Below are 13,737 nucleotides of genomic sequence, written 5' to 3' on the forward strand. Positions count from 1 at the left end.
ATATAAGAAAAGGACCCAAAAATTGGGACTGTCCCTACAAAATCAGGACATCTGGTCACCTACGTGATTAAAATACTGTGGGTTCAATTGGAGAGTGTTGTACTGTAGGGTACCTACCTACACCTAAAGAAACACAGGACAAGATTTTTATGATTTAATAGAGGGTTAGTGCCTATGCCAGAAATTGATTATGAAACCTCATATTGACTGACACGTGCAAAAGGCGGCAGAGTTTATTTCGAAATGGGTCGGCACCCAGAACGTTACAGTCACAGGAACCTCCGCATCTCTGTTGCATCCTTTGCAGAGCTAACTGCTTGAAACAGATGCTTTTGATCGGATCAGCTGCAGCTTGGCCCTTGCGCGACATGGCCTGTATAGGGTGGCAGGCCGGGCACTAGGCTCCAGTCCTGTAAAGTGCAGAGCAGCGGAGGGCTCTGTCTTTCCCTCCCTGGCGTTTCTGGCACTGGGGTGCAGAGGGCGCTGCGTAGACGGCTGGGATCGGGGCACTGGTCGGAGCTGGCGCGTGAGACGGGTCCCGGGGACTGTAGGGACGCGGCCCGCCCAGCGGGCAGGACCCCCAAAGGGAGCCGGATCACGTGGCGTGGGCGTGCGCGGCGCATGCGTCCTGAAGCCGGTGCTGTCTGCCGGCTGCATGGTGCGCGAGTTGCTCGCGCCGAGGCAGTGAGGGCCGGGCGAGCCGGCGGGGGCAGGCAGCGGCCGGGACAGGCTCAGCCTGGGCGGCCTGGATGGTTGTGTAGGGTCCGTGGTGCCGCCTCCCGAGCATGGCGAGCTTCCTGCTCCCGTGCGTGATAGACGGAGGCCACCGGGTAAGTGCGGGCAGGACCGGCCCGCCTCGCAGCTCCTCCGCCCCGGGAACGGGCTCCCCTCCGCCCGCCCCGCGGCTCCCCTCTTCCTCCTCCCGGGATCGGCCTCCCCTCCGCCCGCCCCGCGGCTCTCCTCTTCCCCCTCCCCCGGGAACGGGCTCCCCCAGGCCGCCCCGCGGCTCCCCCCTTCCTCCCCCCCCCCCGGGAACGGGCTCCCCCGGGCCGCCCCGCGGCTCCCCTCTTCCTCCCCCCCCCGGAACGGGCTCCCCCAGGCCACCCCGCGGCTCCCCCCTTCCTCCCCCCCCGGGAACGGGCTTCCCCAGCCCGGTCCGCCCCACAGCTCCCCTCTTCCCCTGCCCCCGGGAACGGGTTCCCCCAGCCCAGCCCGGCCTGCCCCGTAGCTCCCCTCTTCCTCCCCCCCCCCGGGAACGGGCTCCCCCGGCCCGCCCCGCAGCTTCCCTCTTCCTCCCCCCCTGGGAATGGGCTCCCCTGACCCGCCCTGCAGCTCCCCTCTTCCTCTCCCCCCCCCCCGAGAATGGGCTCCCCTGACCCGTCCCGCAGCTCCCCTCTTCCTCTCCCCCCCCCCCGGGAATGGGCTCCCCTGGCCCGCCCCGCAGCTCCCCTCTTCCTGCCCCCCCGGGAATGGGCTCCCCCAGCCTGCCCTGCAGCTCTCTCCTTCCCCCGGCCTGCCCGCAGCTCCCCCGCCCAGGGAATGGGCTTCCCCAGCCCTCCCCGCAGCCCCCTCTTCCCTGGGAACGGGCTCCCCATGATACCCCAACCCAGCCTCGCCCCCCTGTACCCTTTGGGAGCCAGCCCCTCATTCACCATCTTCTCTCTGCCCTTGGGGAATCTCCTCTACTGTCCTGCCCGTTCTGCCAGGGAACCATCTCCCTCTGCTTCCCTTCCTTACTGGGAGCCGACTCCTAACCCTCGGGAGGCATCCTCCCTCTCTCACCTGGGAAATGACTTCTAGCTCCCTGTCTCATAGTCTGGAGACTCTCACACACCCTCCCTCCCTCCCCCTGCAGATGATCTCCATGGCACCAGGACCCTTGCGTTAATTTGTGTTAAAAATCTTTAATGGATCATGGTTAATATGGGAATTAATTACTCAAAATGACTAGGTTAGCAAAATATCAGAGTGGTAGATGTGTTAATCTGGATCTGTAAAAGCAGCAAAGAGTTCTGTGGCACCTTAGAAACTAACTGACCTCTGTTAGTCTATACGGTGCCACAGGCCTCTTTGCTGCTAAGTTAGCAAAGGGATAACAGTTGGGAAGCTAGCTCTTTTATACTGATAGTATTTTCTGGGTATTGGGCATCTTCTCCCAGTTTTTCCAGATCATTCTGGGACTTTATCTTGCCTGCTGCCTGTGATGATGAGTAGGAGATGAATGAAACTTTGGGAAAGTTCTAGATAAGCACTTCATTGGAGAGTAACATGAACACAACAGCTTCAGCGCTCACAGCCCATAGATGTGAAAGGAGGCAGGTTGCCTCTCTGAGGAACAGATCCTACCACTTGTCTTTGGCCAAAGAAGCTCATCGTGTGGAACCACTATCTTTTTGCTGAGATTTATTGGCCATTCCTTTTGTGTCATGGGTGGAAGGCACAGAAGCTATTAACCTGAGGCTGGAGTAGCAAACATATAGTAGCTTCAGTGCCAGAGTGCTCTGAGGAGGGGAGGAGATCTTGTCCCCCAAGGAACTATTCAGCGAACACCTTGGCGACTGAGATCAGTCTCCCAGCAGAGTCAGGAAGACAACACTGCATTGGTTGTGTTTGTTTAACTTTTGGAAAATTATGTTCTCAATCATAAAAGCTAAGACTTTTTTTTTTGTTTAGTCTAGAGATACTGATAGATGAGCTCCAGGCCAATGGGGATGGTTTCAGCATTAGCCTGCTAAACCCAGGGTTGTGAGTTCAATCCTTGAGGGGGCCACTTAGGGATCTGAGGCAAAATCAGTACTTGATCCTGCTAGTGAAGGCAGGGGGCTGGACTCAATGACCTTTCTGGGTCCCTTCCAGTTCTGAGATAGGTATCTCTCAAATTGCCGATACTTTCAGCTAAGGCACTGGGGCTGTATAGGAAAGCCCTGGGGCTTCCCCTGGTTCTAGTCCAATTGCAAAGAGATACGCCAGAGATGGCGAAACTTACTGACCCTCCAAGCAGTATACAACAATCTTCAGAAGTTCGAGAGCCAGGGCACACCTCCTGGGGCTTGGGGCTTCAGCCTCATGGGAGGTGCCTGACTGAGCTCAGGGCTTCAGCCCCACTCATTCTAAAGCCCCGTGACCCTCCTCCCTGCTGGGCAGAAGCCCCTATCCTGCCACTCTGCTGCAAGGCAGAGGTCCCAAGCTCCGTGCCCCCCCCCCCAGTCTGGTAGATAGAGGATGGACAGAGGAGTAGGGGGCTCCATAATGGTAAAAGAGCCACATGTTGGCCACCCTTGGGATATGCTATTTAACTTGATACATTTCCCATACAAGGTTCAGATAATTGATTCAAATTACCAAGGAAAAACTTTAAAATGCAGATGTTTGGGAGTGCATAACAATAACTGAAAGATAAAAGTCCTTACTAGAACAAAACAGTTGATTAACATTAAAGACAATCCTATCCCCCAAGCCTTCTCTGGGGAACTCAGAGTGAAGGTTAAAGTTAGAAGAACCTGAAATATTTGGAGGTACGGACATTCATAATTAAATTAGCCAAACTACTTTTATTCTGCTCTGGAGAGATGCTTTCCTTTTTTGCATCTTGAATCCTGAAAATGTGCACTACACAGATTTTGTATTTTCTCCCACATATATCTCTCTGACACTGAAGTCTGATGCTTTGTCCATGCATTAACCTTTGTTCTTCTCATGTAAGTAGGTCTACTAGGTGGTTTGTACATAGGAAACACACAGTGTCTCGGAGAGTTGCTTAACTGGTGGACATTTGGAATTATAGGGTGTGCAGGAAGTGGGTATAGTGGGCTAGCTGGGAACTTATCATGGCAGCAGAACGGGGATGCATATCTCCCTTGTCAGAAAGATGAATCTAAAAAACAATTTGATTTATTTCTCCATTGATCTTCATTTGCAAACAAAGATGTGGTAGGAAGTATTTTCTATCTGGGGTGACCACTGCTTTTTAAAATGTCTTAGTTTGCAAACAGCTTGTCTGACTAACTTCATTTTCGTGGACTAAATCATCCTTTCTCCATGGATGATTTTACGTAGTAATCAGTTTACGTGTTCACATCAATCTCCACATGGAAAAGGTCTATCTATTTTAAGACCATTAGAGCTGATTTGCCTTTCTGACACTATTTAAATTGTTCTCAACTTTCAAAACTAGTTTTATTGCCTAATCTTTAGTCATTTGTATTAGATTGCTACTAGATAGACCTAGTAAATTGTGTGTGTGTGTGTGTGTGTTTTTTGTTTTTTTAAATCTGTATCATACAGTTTTGCTACAAAGTGCGTGTGCGTGTGCGTGTGTAAGTTAGAAAACTTTACCTCTTTTTTGCATGTGTGATAATTCTGGACCCCCTTTTTTAAATTCATTTCACATTTGTTAAAAATATCCTTCTTTAGCCCAATATCATCTGTTAGCTTCGAGGCAGATATTACATTGTTTGTGGATTTTTGGGGGAAGAAGTGGTAGTCCAAAATTGGGCTTAAAGTGGAAATTCAGATACACCTCTAATTATCGAAGTATCTACTGCCACTCCATAATAATCTTTGAACAGCCATAACACACCAACTTTATATTATTCCCTCTGTTAACCCTGTTTAAGCATTTATTTGATCTCTACTCCCTCTTCTTTTTTAGTACTTCTCAAAATGTTGGGGAATATGTGAGCTGTGTTGACCATAATGTCTCAGAAAATACAAGGAACTCAAACTTTTGTATGGAAATCATTCACTGATATTTAGCTTACTCCTCTGCAGTGGGGGGTGTGACATACTAGAGTACAATTCAGACCAGTGGGGGGCTCTGTCACCCCCTACCCTTGCAGCCTTAGGTGCTTTACAATGCCTTGCTGAAGCAGCCTAGGTGGGAGCTGCTTTAGCAAGGCATTCATGAAGGCTTTTGGCATTAAGTAACAGATTAATAACTATCACAGACTCCAAAACTTGTTTAAAATTACAAGAACTGTTGTATCCCTGAGACCTGAATCAGAAAGCAGCAAGAACTGAGTTAATTCGAGAGCTTCAATAGCAAGGTTTATCTTGAGTTTTGACTTTACTACTATAAAAGTGGAAGCAATATCGGTGAGCCATGTATTGAGGTGGATAAAGTAAGCCACCTGAGTTTAAGCATTTATACTTCTAGATTATATAGCTTTAGGTGTTATGCTCCAAAAGTCAATTCCTGGGTTGGAATTTGAATCGGAAATATAGTCATTTTAAAAAAATGAGTTAAAAGTAGTTCAGGGTGCTGTATCCATTTCTGAGTTGTCCTGTCATCTTTACAATCCACTTTTTCCCATTTTAAAAAAGTTTTTCTCTACTCACACAAGAAAGTTGATTAACCCTATATGGGAATCAGTAACATTGATTATACCCAAGCTAAACAACTGAAAAAAGATATCTATTTCTCTGCATGTAATATACTTTTTCTAATGTCTTTTTTCCTATTAAGCTTAAGGGTTGCTTGTCACAACAGGTTATACTTTTCAGGCAAAAGTGTAACTTTTAATAACAGTGGTCCTTTAAATGCCTTTTTTAAAAAGCATCTTGGTCCTCTTAAATGGTTTTTGAGCTATTGTATATGCTCAAGAGAGTTTCCAATAGGCTTCTATCTCATTGGCAATAAATGCTGTAATTTTTGTGAAATTAAGATGTAATTATAAGCATCGCAGGATTTATTCCTCAATTTACAGATCACAGGACATTGCATTAGCATAATTCTACTATCTTGTAACAGAGGAGAAAAAAAGCAAGGCATAAACTGAAAATTTAGAAAAAATAAGAGTAAAAGAACTGAGGTTTTGAGGAAATAACTATGACTTTGTTGTCTTCTCAGTCCTATGTGAAGAAGAAATAAAATATCCAAAGTTATTGTCTTGAGATAATTATCTTAATCAGAAATCTACTTTCCATTGGGTAAAGCCTATGCCTCAAGATCCATAGGATATTTTTTAGCAGAGAAATTCAGTCAAGGACATTAGTAAGCCTGCAAGATTGTGAGCTGTGCATTTTTGTTGAGCATTCTAAGTTACCCTACAGGCCCCCTCTGATGCATCGTTTGGGGGAGAAAGCTGTTTCAAATTCCAGTCCAAAGAGGTTCTTGAAACATGATTTTTTTTCATATTAAGTTGTAATATGGCAAGTGAGATGAGTCTAGTAAGTATAGAGGAGTCCAAATTATGTACTCTGGGAGTGTGAAGGAGGTGTAAATTACACCAATTTAGAGACTCTCTGAATTTGGGTCAGTGTTTATTTTAGAGAAACTGATCCTGAATAATTTAAAGCTTCCGGAAACATATACATATTTTGTCTTAACATTCAGTCTGTCAGACTATTGGGTCTCAGTATGTTGAAATAGGACCATGAGATTATTTGTGGGGTTCCCACTTGATGCCTGTCCCATTTGTGATTAAATGGAGTTGCATCTAGCAAGGGATGTGAAGGATAACAAGAAGGGTTTCTACAGGTATGTTAGCAACAAGAAGGCAGCCAGGGAAAGTGTGGGACCCTTACTGAATGGGGAAGGGAACATAGTGACAGATGATGTGGAAAAAGCTGAAGTACTCAATGCTTTTTTTGCCTCCGTCTTCACAGACAAGGTCAGCTCCCAGACTGCACTGGACAACACAGTATGGGGAGGAGGTGAACGGCCCTCAGAGGTGAAAGAACAGGTTAAGGAGTATTTAGAAAAGCTGGACATGCACAAGTCCATGGGTACAGATCTAATGCATCCAAGAGTGCTGAAGGAATTGGCTAATGTGATTGCAGAGCCATTGGCCATTATCTTTGAAACCTCTTGGCAATCAGGGGAGGTCCCAGACAATTAGAAAAAGGCAAATATTGTGCCCCTATTTAAAAAAGGGAAGAAAGAGAATCCGGGGAACTACAGACGGGTCAGCCTTACTTCAGTCCCTGGCAAAATCATGTAACAGGTCCTCAAGAAATCCATTTTGACGCATTTAGAGGAGACCAAGGTGATCAGGAACAGTCAGCATGGATTCATCAAAGGCAAGTCATGCCTGACCAACCTGATTGCCTTCTCATAGACTCATAGACTCATAGACTCTAGGACTGGAAGGGACCTCGAGAGGTCATCGAGTCCAGTCCCGTGCCCTCATGGCAGGACCAAATACTGTCTAGACCATCCCCGATAGACATTTATCTAACCTACTCTTAAATATCTCCAGCGATGGAGATTCCACAACTTCCCTAGGCAATCTATTCCAGTGTTTGACTACCCTGACAGTTAGGAACTTTTTCCTAATGTCCAGCCTAAATCTCCCTTGCTGCAGTTTAAGCCCATTGCTTCTTGTTCTATCATTGGAGGCTAAGGTGAACAAGTTTTCTCCCTCTTCCTGATGACACCCTTTTAGATACCTGAAAACTGCTATCATGTCCCCTCTCAGTCTTCTCTTTTCCAAACTAAACAAACCCAATTCCTTCAGCCTTCCTTCATAGGTCATGTTCTCAAGACCTTTAATCATTCTTGTTGCTCTTCTCTGGACCCTCTCCAATTTCTCCACATCTTTCTTGAAATGCGGTGCCCAGAATTGGACACAATAATCCAGTTGAGGCCTAACCAGCGCAGAGTAAAGCGGAAGAATGACTTCTCGTGTCTTGTTTACAACACACCTGTTAATGCATCCCAGAATCATGTTTGCTTTTTTTGCAACAGTATCACACTGTTCACTCATATTAAGCTTGTGGTCCACTATGACCCCTAGATCTCTTTCTGCCATACTCCTTCCTAGACAGTCTATTCCCATTCTGTATGTGTGAAACTGATTGTTCCTTCCTAAGTGGAGCACTTTGCATTTGTCTTTATTGAACTTCATCCTGTTTACCTCAGACCATTTCTCCAATTTGTCCAGATCGTTTTGAATTTTGACCCTGTCTTCCAGAGCAGTTGCAATCCCTCCCAGTTTGGTATCGTCCGCAAACTTAATAAGCGTACTTTCTATGCCAACATCTAAATCGTTGATGAAGATATTGAACAGAACCGGTCCCAAAACAGACCCCTGCGGAACCCCACTTGTTATACCTTTCCAGCAGGATTGGGAGCCATTAACAACTACTCTCTGAGTACGGTTATCCAGCCAGTTATGCACCCACCTTATAGTAGCCCCATCTAAATTGTACTTTCCTAGCTTATCTATAAGAATATCATGCGAAACTGTATCAAATGCCTTACTAAAGTCTAGGTATATCACATCCACCGCTTCTCCCTTATCCACAAGGCTCGTTATCTTATCAAAGAACGCTATCAGATTAGTTTGACATGATTTGTTCTTTACAAATCCATGCTGGCTATTCCCTATCACTTTACCACCTTCCAAGTGTTTGCAGATGATTTCTTTGATTACCTGCTCCATTATCTTCCCTGGCACAGAAGTTAAACTAACTGGTCTGTAGTTTCCTGGGTTGTTTTTATTTCCCTTTTTATAGATGGGCACTATATTTGCCCCCTTCCAGTCTTCTGGAATCTCCCCCGTCTCCCATGATTTCCCAAAGATAATAGCTAGAGGCTCAGATACCTCTTCCATTAACTCCTTGAGTATTCTAGGATGCATTCCATCAGGCCCTGGTGACTTGCAGGCATCTAACTTTTCTAAGTGATTTTTTACTTGCTCTTTCCTTATTTTCTCTTCTAAACCTACCCTCTTCCTGTAAGCATTCACTATACTAGACATTCCTTCAGACTTCTCAGTGAAGACCGAAACAAAGATGTCATTAAGCATCTCTGCCATTTCCAAGTCTCCCGTTACTGTTACCCCCTCCTCATTGAGCAGTGGGCCTACCCTGTCCTTAGTCTTCCTTTTGCTTCTAATGTATTGATAAAAAGTCTTCTTGTTTCCCTTTATTCCCATAGCTAGTTTGAGTTCATTTTGTGCCTTTGCTTTTCTAATCTTGCCTCTGCATTCCTGTGTTATTTGCCTATATTCATCCTTCGTGATCTGACCTAGTTTCCATTTTTTATATGCCGCCTTTTTATTTTGTAGGTCACGCAAGATCTCAAGGGTAAGCCAAGGTGGTCTTTTGCCACATTTTCTATCTTTCCTAACCATCGGAATAACTTGCTTTTGGGCCCTTAATAGCGTCCCTTTGAAAAATTGCCAACTTTCCTCAGTTGTTTTTCCCCTCAGTCTTAATTCCCATGGGACCTTGCCTATCAGCTCTCTGAGCTTACCAAAATCCGCCTTCCTGAAATCCATTGTCTCTATTCTGCTGTACTCCCTTCTACCTTTCCTTAGAATTGCAAATTCTATGATTTCATGATCACTTTCACCCAAGCTTCCTTCTACTTTTAAATTCTCAACAAGTTCCTCCCTATTGGTTAAAATCAAGTCTAGAACAGCTTCCCCCCTAGTAGCTTTTTCAACTTTCTGAAATAAAAAGTTGTCTGCAATGCAGTCCAGGAACTTATTGGATAGTCTGTGCCCCGCGGTGTTATTTTCCCAACATATATCTGGATAGTTGAAGTCCCCAATCACCACCAAATCTTGGGCTTTGGATGATTTTGTTAGTTGTTTGAAAAAAGCCTCATCCACCTCTTCCGCCTGATTAGGTGGCCTGTAGTAGACTCCCAGCACGACATCACCTGTGTTTTTTACCCCTTTTAGCCTAACCCAGAGACTCTCCACCCTTCCGTCTCCTATGTCCATCTCCACCTCAGTCCAAGTGTGTACATTTTTATATATAAGGCAACACCTCCTCCCTTTTTCCCCTGTCTATCCTTCCTGAGCAAACTATACCCATCCACACCAACATTCCAGTCGTGTGTATTATCCCACCAAGTTTCAGTAATGCCAATAATGTCATAGTTGTATTTATTTATTAGCACTTCCAGTTCTTCCTGCTTATTACCCATACTTCTTGCATTTGTATAAAGGCATCTAAGATACTGGTTTGATCTTGCCTCCCAGCTTTGCCCTGACCCTCCTTCCTCTCTGCCATTATAGCCCGTGCTCCCTCCTGTTTCCAACCCATCTTCCAGGTCTTGTTCCCCACTTACCTGTGGGCTTTGCTCACCTGTCCCCGTCGAACCTAGTTTAAAGCCCTCCTTACTAGGTTAGCCAGTCTGTGTGCAATAAGGCCTTTCCCCACTTCGAAAGGTGAACGCCATCTGTTCCTAGCAGTCCTTCCTCAAACGGCATCCCGTGGTCGAGGAAGCCAAAGCCCTCCTGGTGACACCATCTTCGCAACCAGGCATTCACCTCCACGATGCATCTGTTTCTGCCCGGATCCCTACCTTCAACAGGAAGAATCGAAGAGAATACCACCTGCGCTCCAAACTCCTTAACCCGTACTCCCAGAGCCCTGTAGTCACTCTTGATCTGCTCAGCGTCACACATCGCAGTATCATTTGTGCCCACATGGATGAGTAGCATGGGATAGTAGTCAGAAGGCTGGATAATCCTCGACAAAGCCTCTGTAACATCTCGGATACGGGCCCCTGGCAGGCAGCATACCTCCCGGGATGAACGGTCAGGGCGACAGATGGGTGTCTCCGTCCCCCTCAGCAGAGAGTCTCCAACCACCACTACCCTACGTTGTCTATAATGAGACAACTGGCACTGTGGATATGGGGAAAGCAGTGGATGTGATGTATCTTGACTTTAGCAAAGCTTTTGAAACGGTCTCCCACAGTATTCTTTCCAGCAAGTTAAAAAAGTGTGGATTGGATGAATGGACTATAAAATGGTTAGAAAGCTGGCTAGATTGTAGGGCTCAGCAGGTAGTGATCAATGGCTCGATGTCTAGTTGGAAGCTGGTATCAAGTGGCGTGCCCCAGGGTCAGTCCTGGGGCCGTTTTTGTTCAACATCTTTATTAATAATCTGGATGATGGGATTAATTGCACCCTCAGCAAGTTCATAGATGACATTAAGGTGGGGGGAGAGGTCTTGGTTGGATATCAGGAAACACTATTTAACTGGGAGTGTGGTAATGCATTGGAATGGCTTACCTAGAGAGGTGGTGGAATCTCCATCCTTAGAGATTTTTAAAGCCTGTCTTGACAAAGCCCTGTTTGGGATGATTTAGTTGGTGTTGGTCCTGCTTCAAGCAGGGGATTGGACTAGAAGACCTCCTGAGGTCTCTTCCAACCACACATAATATTCTGTGATTCTGTAATTCTAAATCAGAGAAACAGAGATCTTTTAGATTACAGCCTCGCTTGTTCTTGTGGCAGGCATTTGAGCAAAGCCCACTTAACAAAAAACAAAGGTAAATATCAGAGTTCTTGAGATCCTATTCATACTCTGTAGAAGCATGGTTCTGTCACTCACTTAGTTGGGTATTCACTACAGGCTTCATCATAAAACATTAAACGAATTCTTATGGCGCTAATCATAAAGAGTCAGTTTTGTTCATAAACCAGCCCATTTAGGGACTGTAACTGAAACCTTTCTGAAGCCTTAGTAAATTGTCGGGCTCTCTGAAGCCTTAGTAAATATCCACTTCAGAATTAGAGCTATAGCATATGTCCAGGTAAAATTGTATCATCCCTATCTTGTTAGCCTTGAAAAGGTTTGAAAGAGACCAGATAATATAAAAGTACGATCCTTTTGTATAATTGAAAATTGGGGCTGGATCTTGGAAAAGATTTTGAAATGGGCAATATCTAACAGGCAAGGTCACAGCTAATTTGATTTAATTTCTTAAGCTAAACAGACTGACGGTTAATGAGTTTTTACAGTACATACTCCATAAAGGGACATTTATTGTTTAAGCTGCTATGTGGTAAGGAGGAAAACACTTTCTATTATAGGGTAGTCTAACAGTGTTTGAGCTATCTGTAGTGGGCTCTATGGAGAGTGTAAGATTTTAAATGTGCCTATGCATTGACAGTACTTGACAGTGCAGCTCTCTAGCTTTGTGTGGAAAGAGTGCAGTTTACCTGCATTGCACTCTCCGTCTGCTTTTATCCTGACTTGCGGGGAGAGCACCTCTGCGGGGGGAAGGCAATTCAATCATCAGGATACCCATTGTTGTTACTTTTGTAATGTGGACACTTGTGCATGAGGCAGCCAGTTGTTGTAGTCTCAGATGTTAACTACTGTTGCTCGCTACTGATCAGAGCTAGATAGCAACCAGTGATCTAATGCAGTAGATTTAGGTTCCACATTGAAGCACCCATTTCCAGGGCCTTCTGTTTCTCTTCTCTGTTGATCGGATATAAAAGGAATTTTTCTGACTCTCTCAACCTACTTGTAATGATTTCTTCATACTCTCCATTCTGTTGTCAAGACAATTTATCCATTAATTGTCACTGCTATGAAGTAGGTGAATATCACCATTTCACTGATGCAGGAAATTGAGGTAAAGAAGTAGGATGAAGTGATTTAAATTGCCAAGTGGAAAGCCTTGATTTAAATAATTGATTATAATCAGCTTTTTCCATTTGTATTTCAGTTATTTGCTAAAGAAAGGCACATTCTGATTAGTTGATATAACCATTAAAAATGTGGATTTACAACTAAATAGCACCTTTACACTAGGTTTAGTACATCTTTTTGCTATATGAGGGGGAATACATTTTAACTATATACACTTGTTTAAGCAATTATATAGCTTAATATTTCAGATTCTTATGAACTGTTCATGTTTAGTATGTTACAAAATGGTGAATGATACGTTACTTATTTACTAGATAATTAACTTTTTGCTTCTGACTTGTGTCAAGCTACATGAAGATGGTATTTAATTAAACACACAAACCAGCATATAACACTTACTTTTATTAAACAAAACCATAAATGTTTTGGATACTACACTTTTTTTCAAAACATGTTTCACATTTAGAACTAATGATTACTAAAGGAACAGAGGGATTAACTTTAGTCAGTGAATTAAACAGATTATTTCAGGTCAGCCTGGAAAATTTTCACATATGCCTAACTGAAAGTGACTGGAGCTTAAATTCTCACTTGTCTAGATCTCGTCCCCTCCTTCCTCATTTTTATTCATAGACTGGAAGAATGAGACAAGTTTTCCTGCTTTTTCAACTCCCAGTTCTATTTCTCAACTTTGAATGAATGAAGAAAATATTATTTCTGGTTCCAGGTGCTTTGCTAGTAATATCTATCAGTAGAGTCATGTGACTTTCTTTTAAACTTCAGCAAATGTGTAGTGTTTGAATGGTTCACCTCCAGCCTTGAAATTTATTATGGCTGTCACTATTGATGAGTGATTATTAGATGCCCATGTCACAGGAGCAGCATCTTCTTCAGCGGTTAGGCATCTACCCTGGATTGATGATAATCAAAAGAAAATGAGGCGGAGTACATGCTAGATCCATCTGCTTTTTTACTGCCTGCAATTTAACTGTGCTATCGGGTATTTCTTTCTCCAATGTTTCAAAGTTGTTTCCAAATTTCAACAGCATTGCAATACAGCAGCAATCTTTCAGCAGTTTGTCCAAGGCCATGGAAATAGGTTTCAGTATATTCAGTATATCTTCTACATTTCTGTTTAGTCCAATGTTCACTGCTTTGGCTGTGCTAGTTTCATTTATGTTGTTCTCAATTTTCTTCACAAATTGTCATCAGAATAGGCCAGTTCTTAATAAGTAGCTCAAAACAGTCAACCACTAAATTCCATCATAGTTCTTGTGGGAGAATTAGTTTCAATTCACTTGCTCTCTTCAGTGGAGCTGAAGAAAGTGTTTGTAATGGAAGTATTTTGCAATTTCAGCAACATTTTCCTTTATTTCGGGAGTTGTATTT

The 13,737-nt window shown here is 44.3% G+C and overlaps 1 protein-coding gene across 2 annotated transcripts in view; it reads left to right on the forward strand.

Moving 5' to 3' along the window:
* Positions 1-633: 633 nt before the first annotated feature.
* The window catches only part of ACTR3B (actin related protein 3B), a 46,075-nt gene continuing 32,971 nt past the window's right edge, over positions 634-13,737 (forward strand). Inside the window, exon 1 of one of the 2 annotated variants that reach the window (XM_030550068.1) lies at positions 634-830. In XM_030550068.1, the coding sequence (XP_030405928.1) occupies positions 786-830 (45 nt within the window). In that variant the 5' untranslated portion in view covers positions 634-785. The remainder of the gene's footprint in view (positions 831-13,737) is intronic. The other variant, XM_030550071.1, reaches the window with a different exon arrangement.

Source organism: Gopherus evgoodei, chromosome 2 (genome assembly GCF_007399415.2).
Source record: "Gopherus evgoodei ecotype Sinaloan lineage chromosome 2, rGopEvg1_v1.p, whole genome shotgun sequence".
In the NCBI taxonomy this organism is placed as follows: Eukaryota; Metazoa; Chordata; order Testudines; family Testudinidae; genus Gopherus; species Gopherus evgoodei.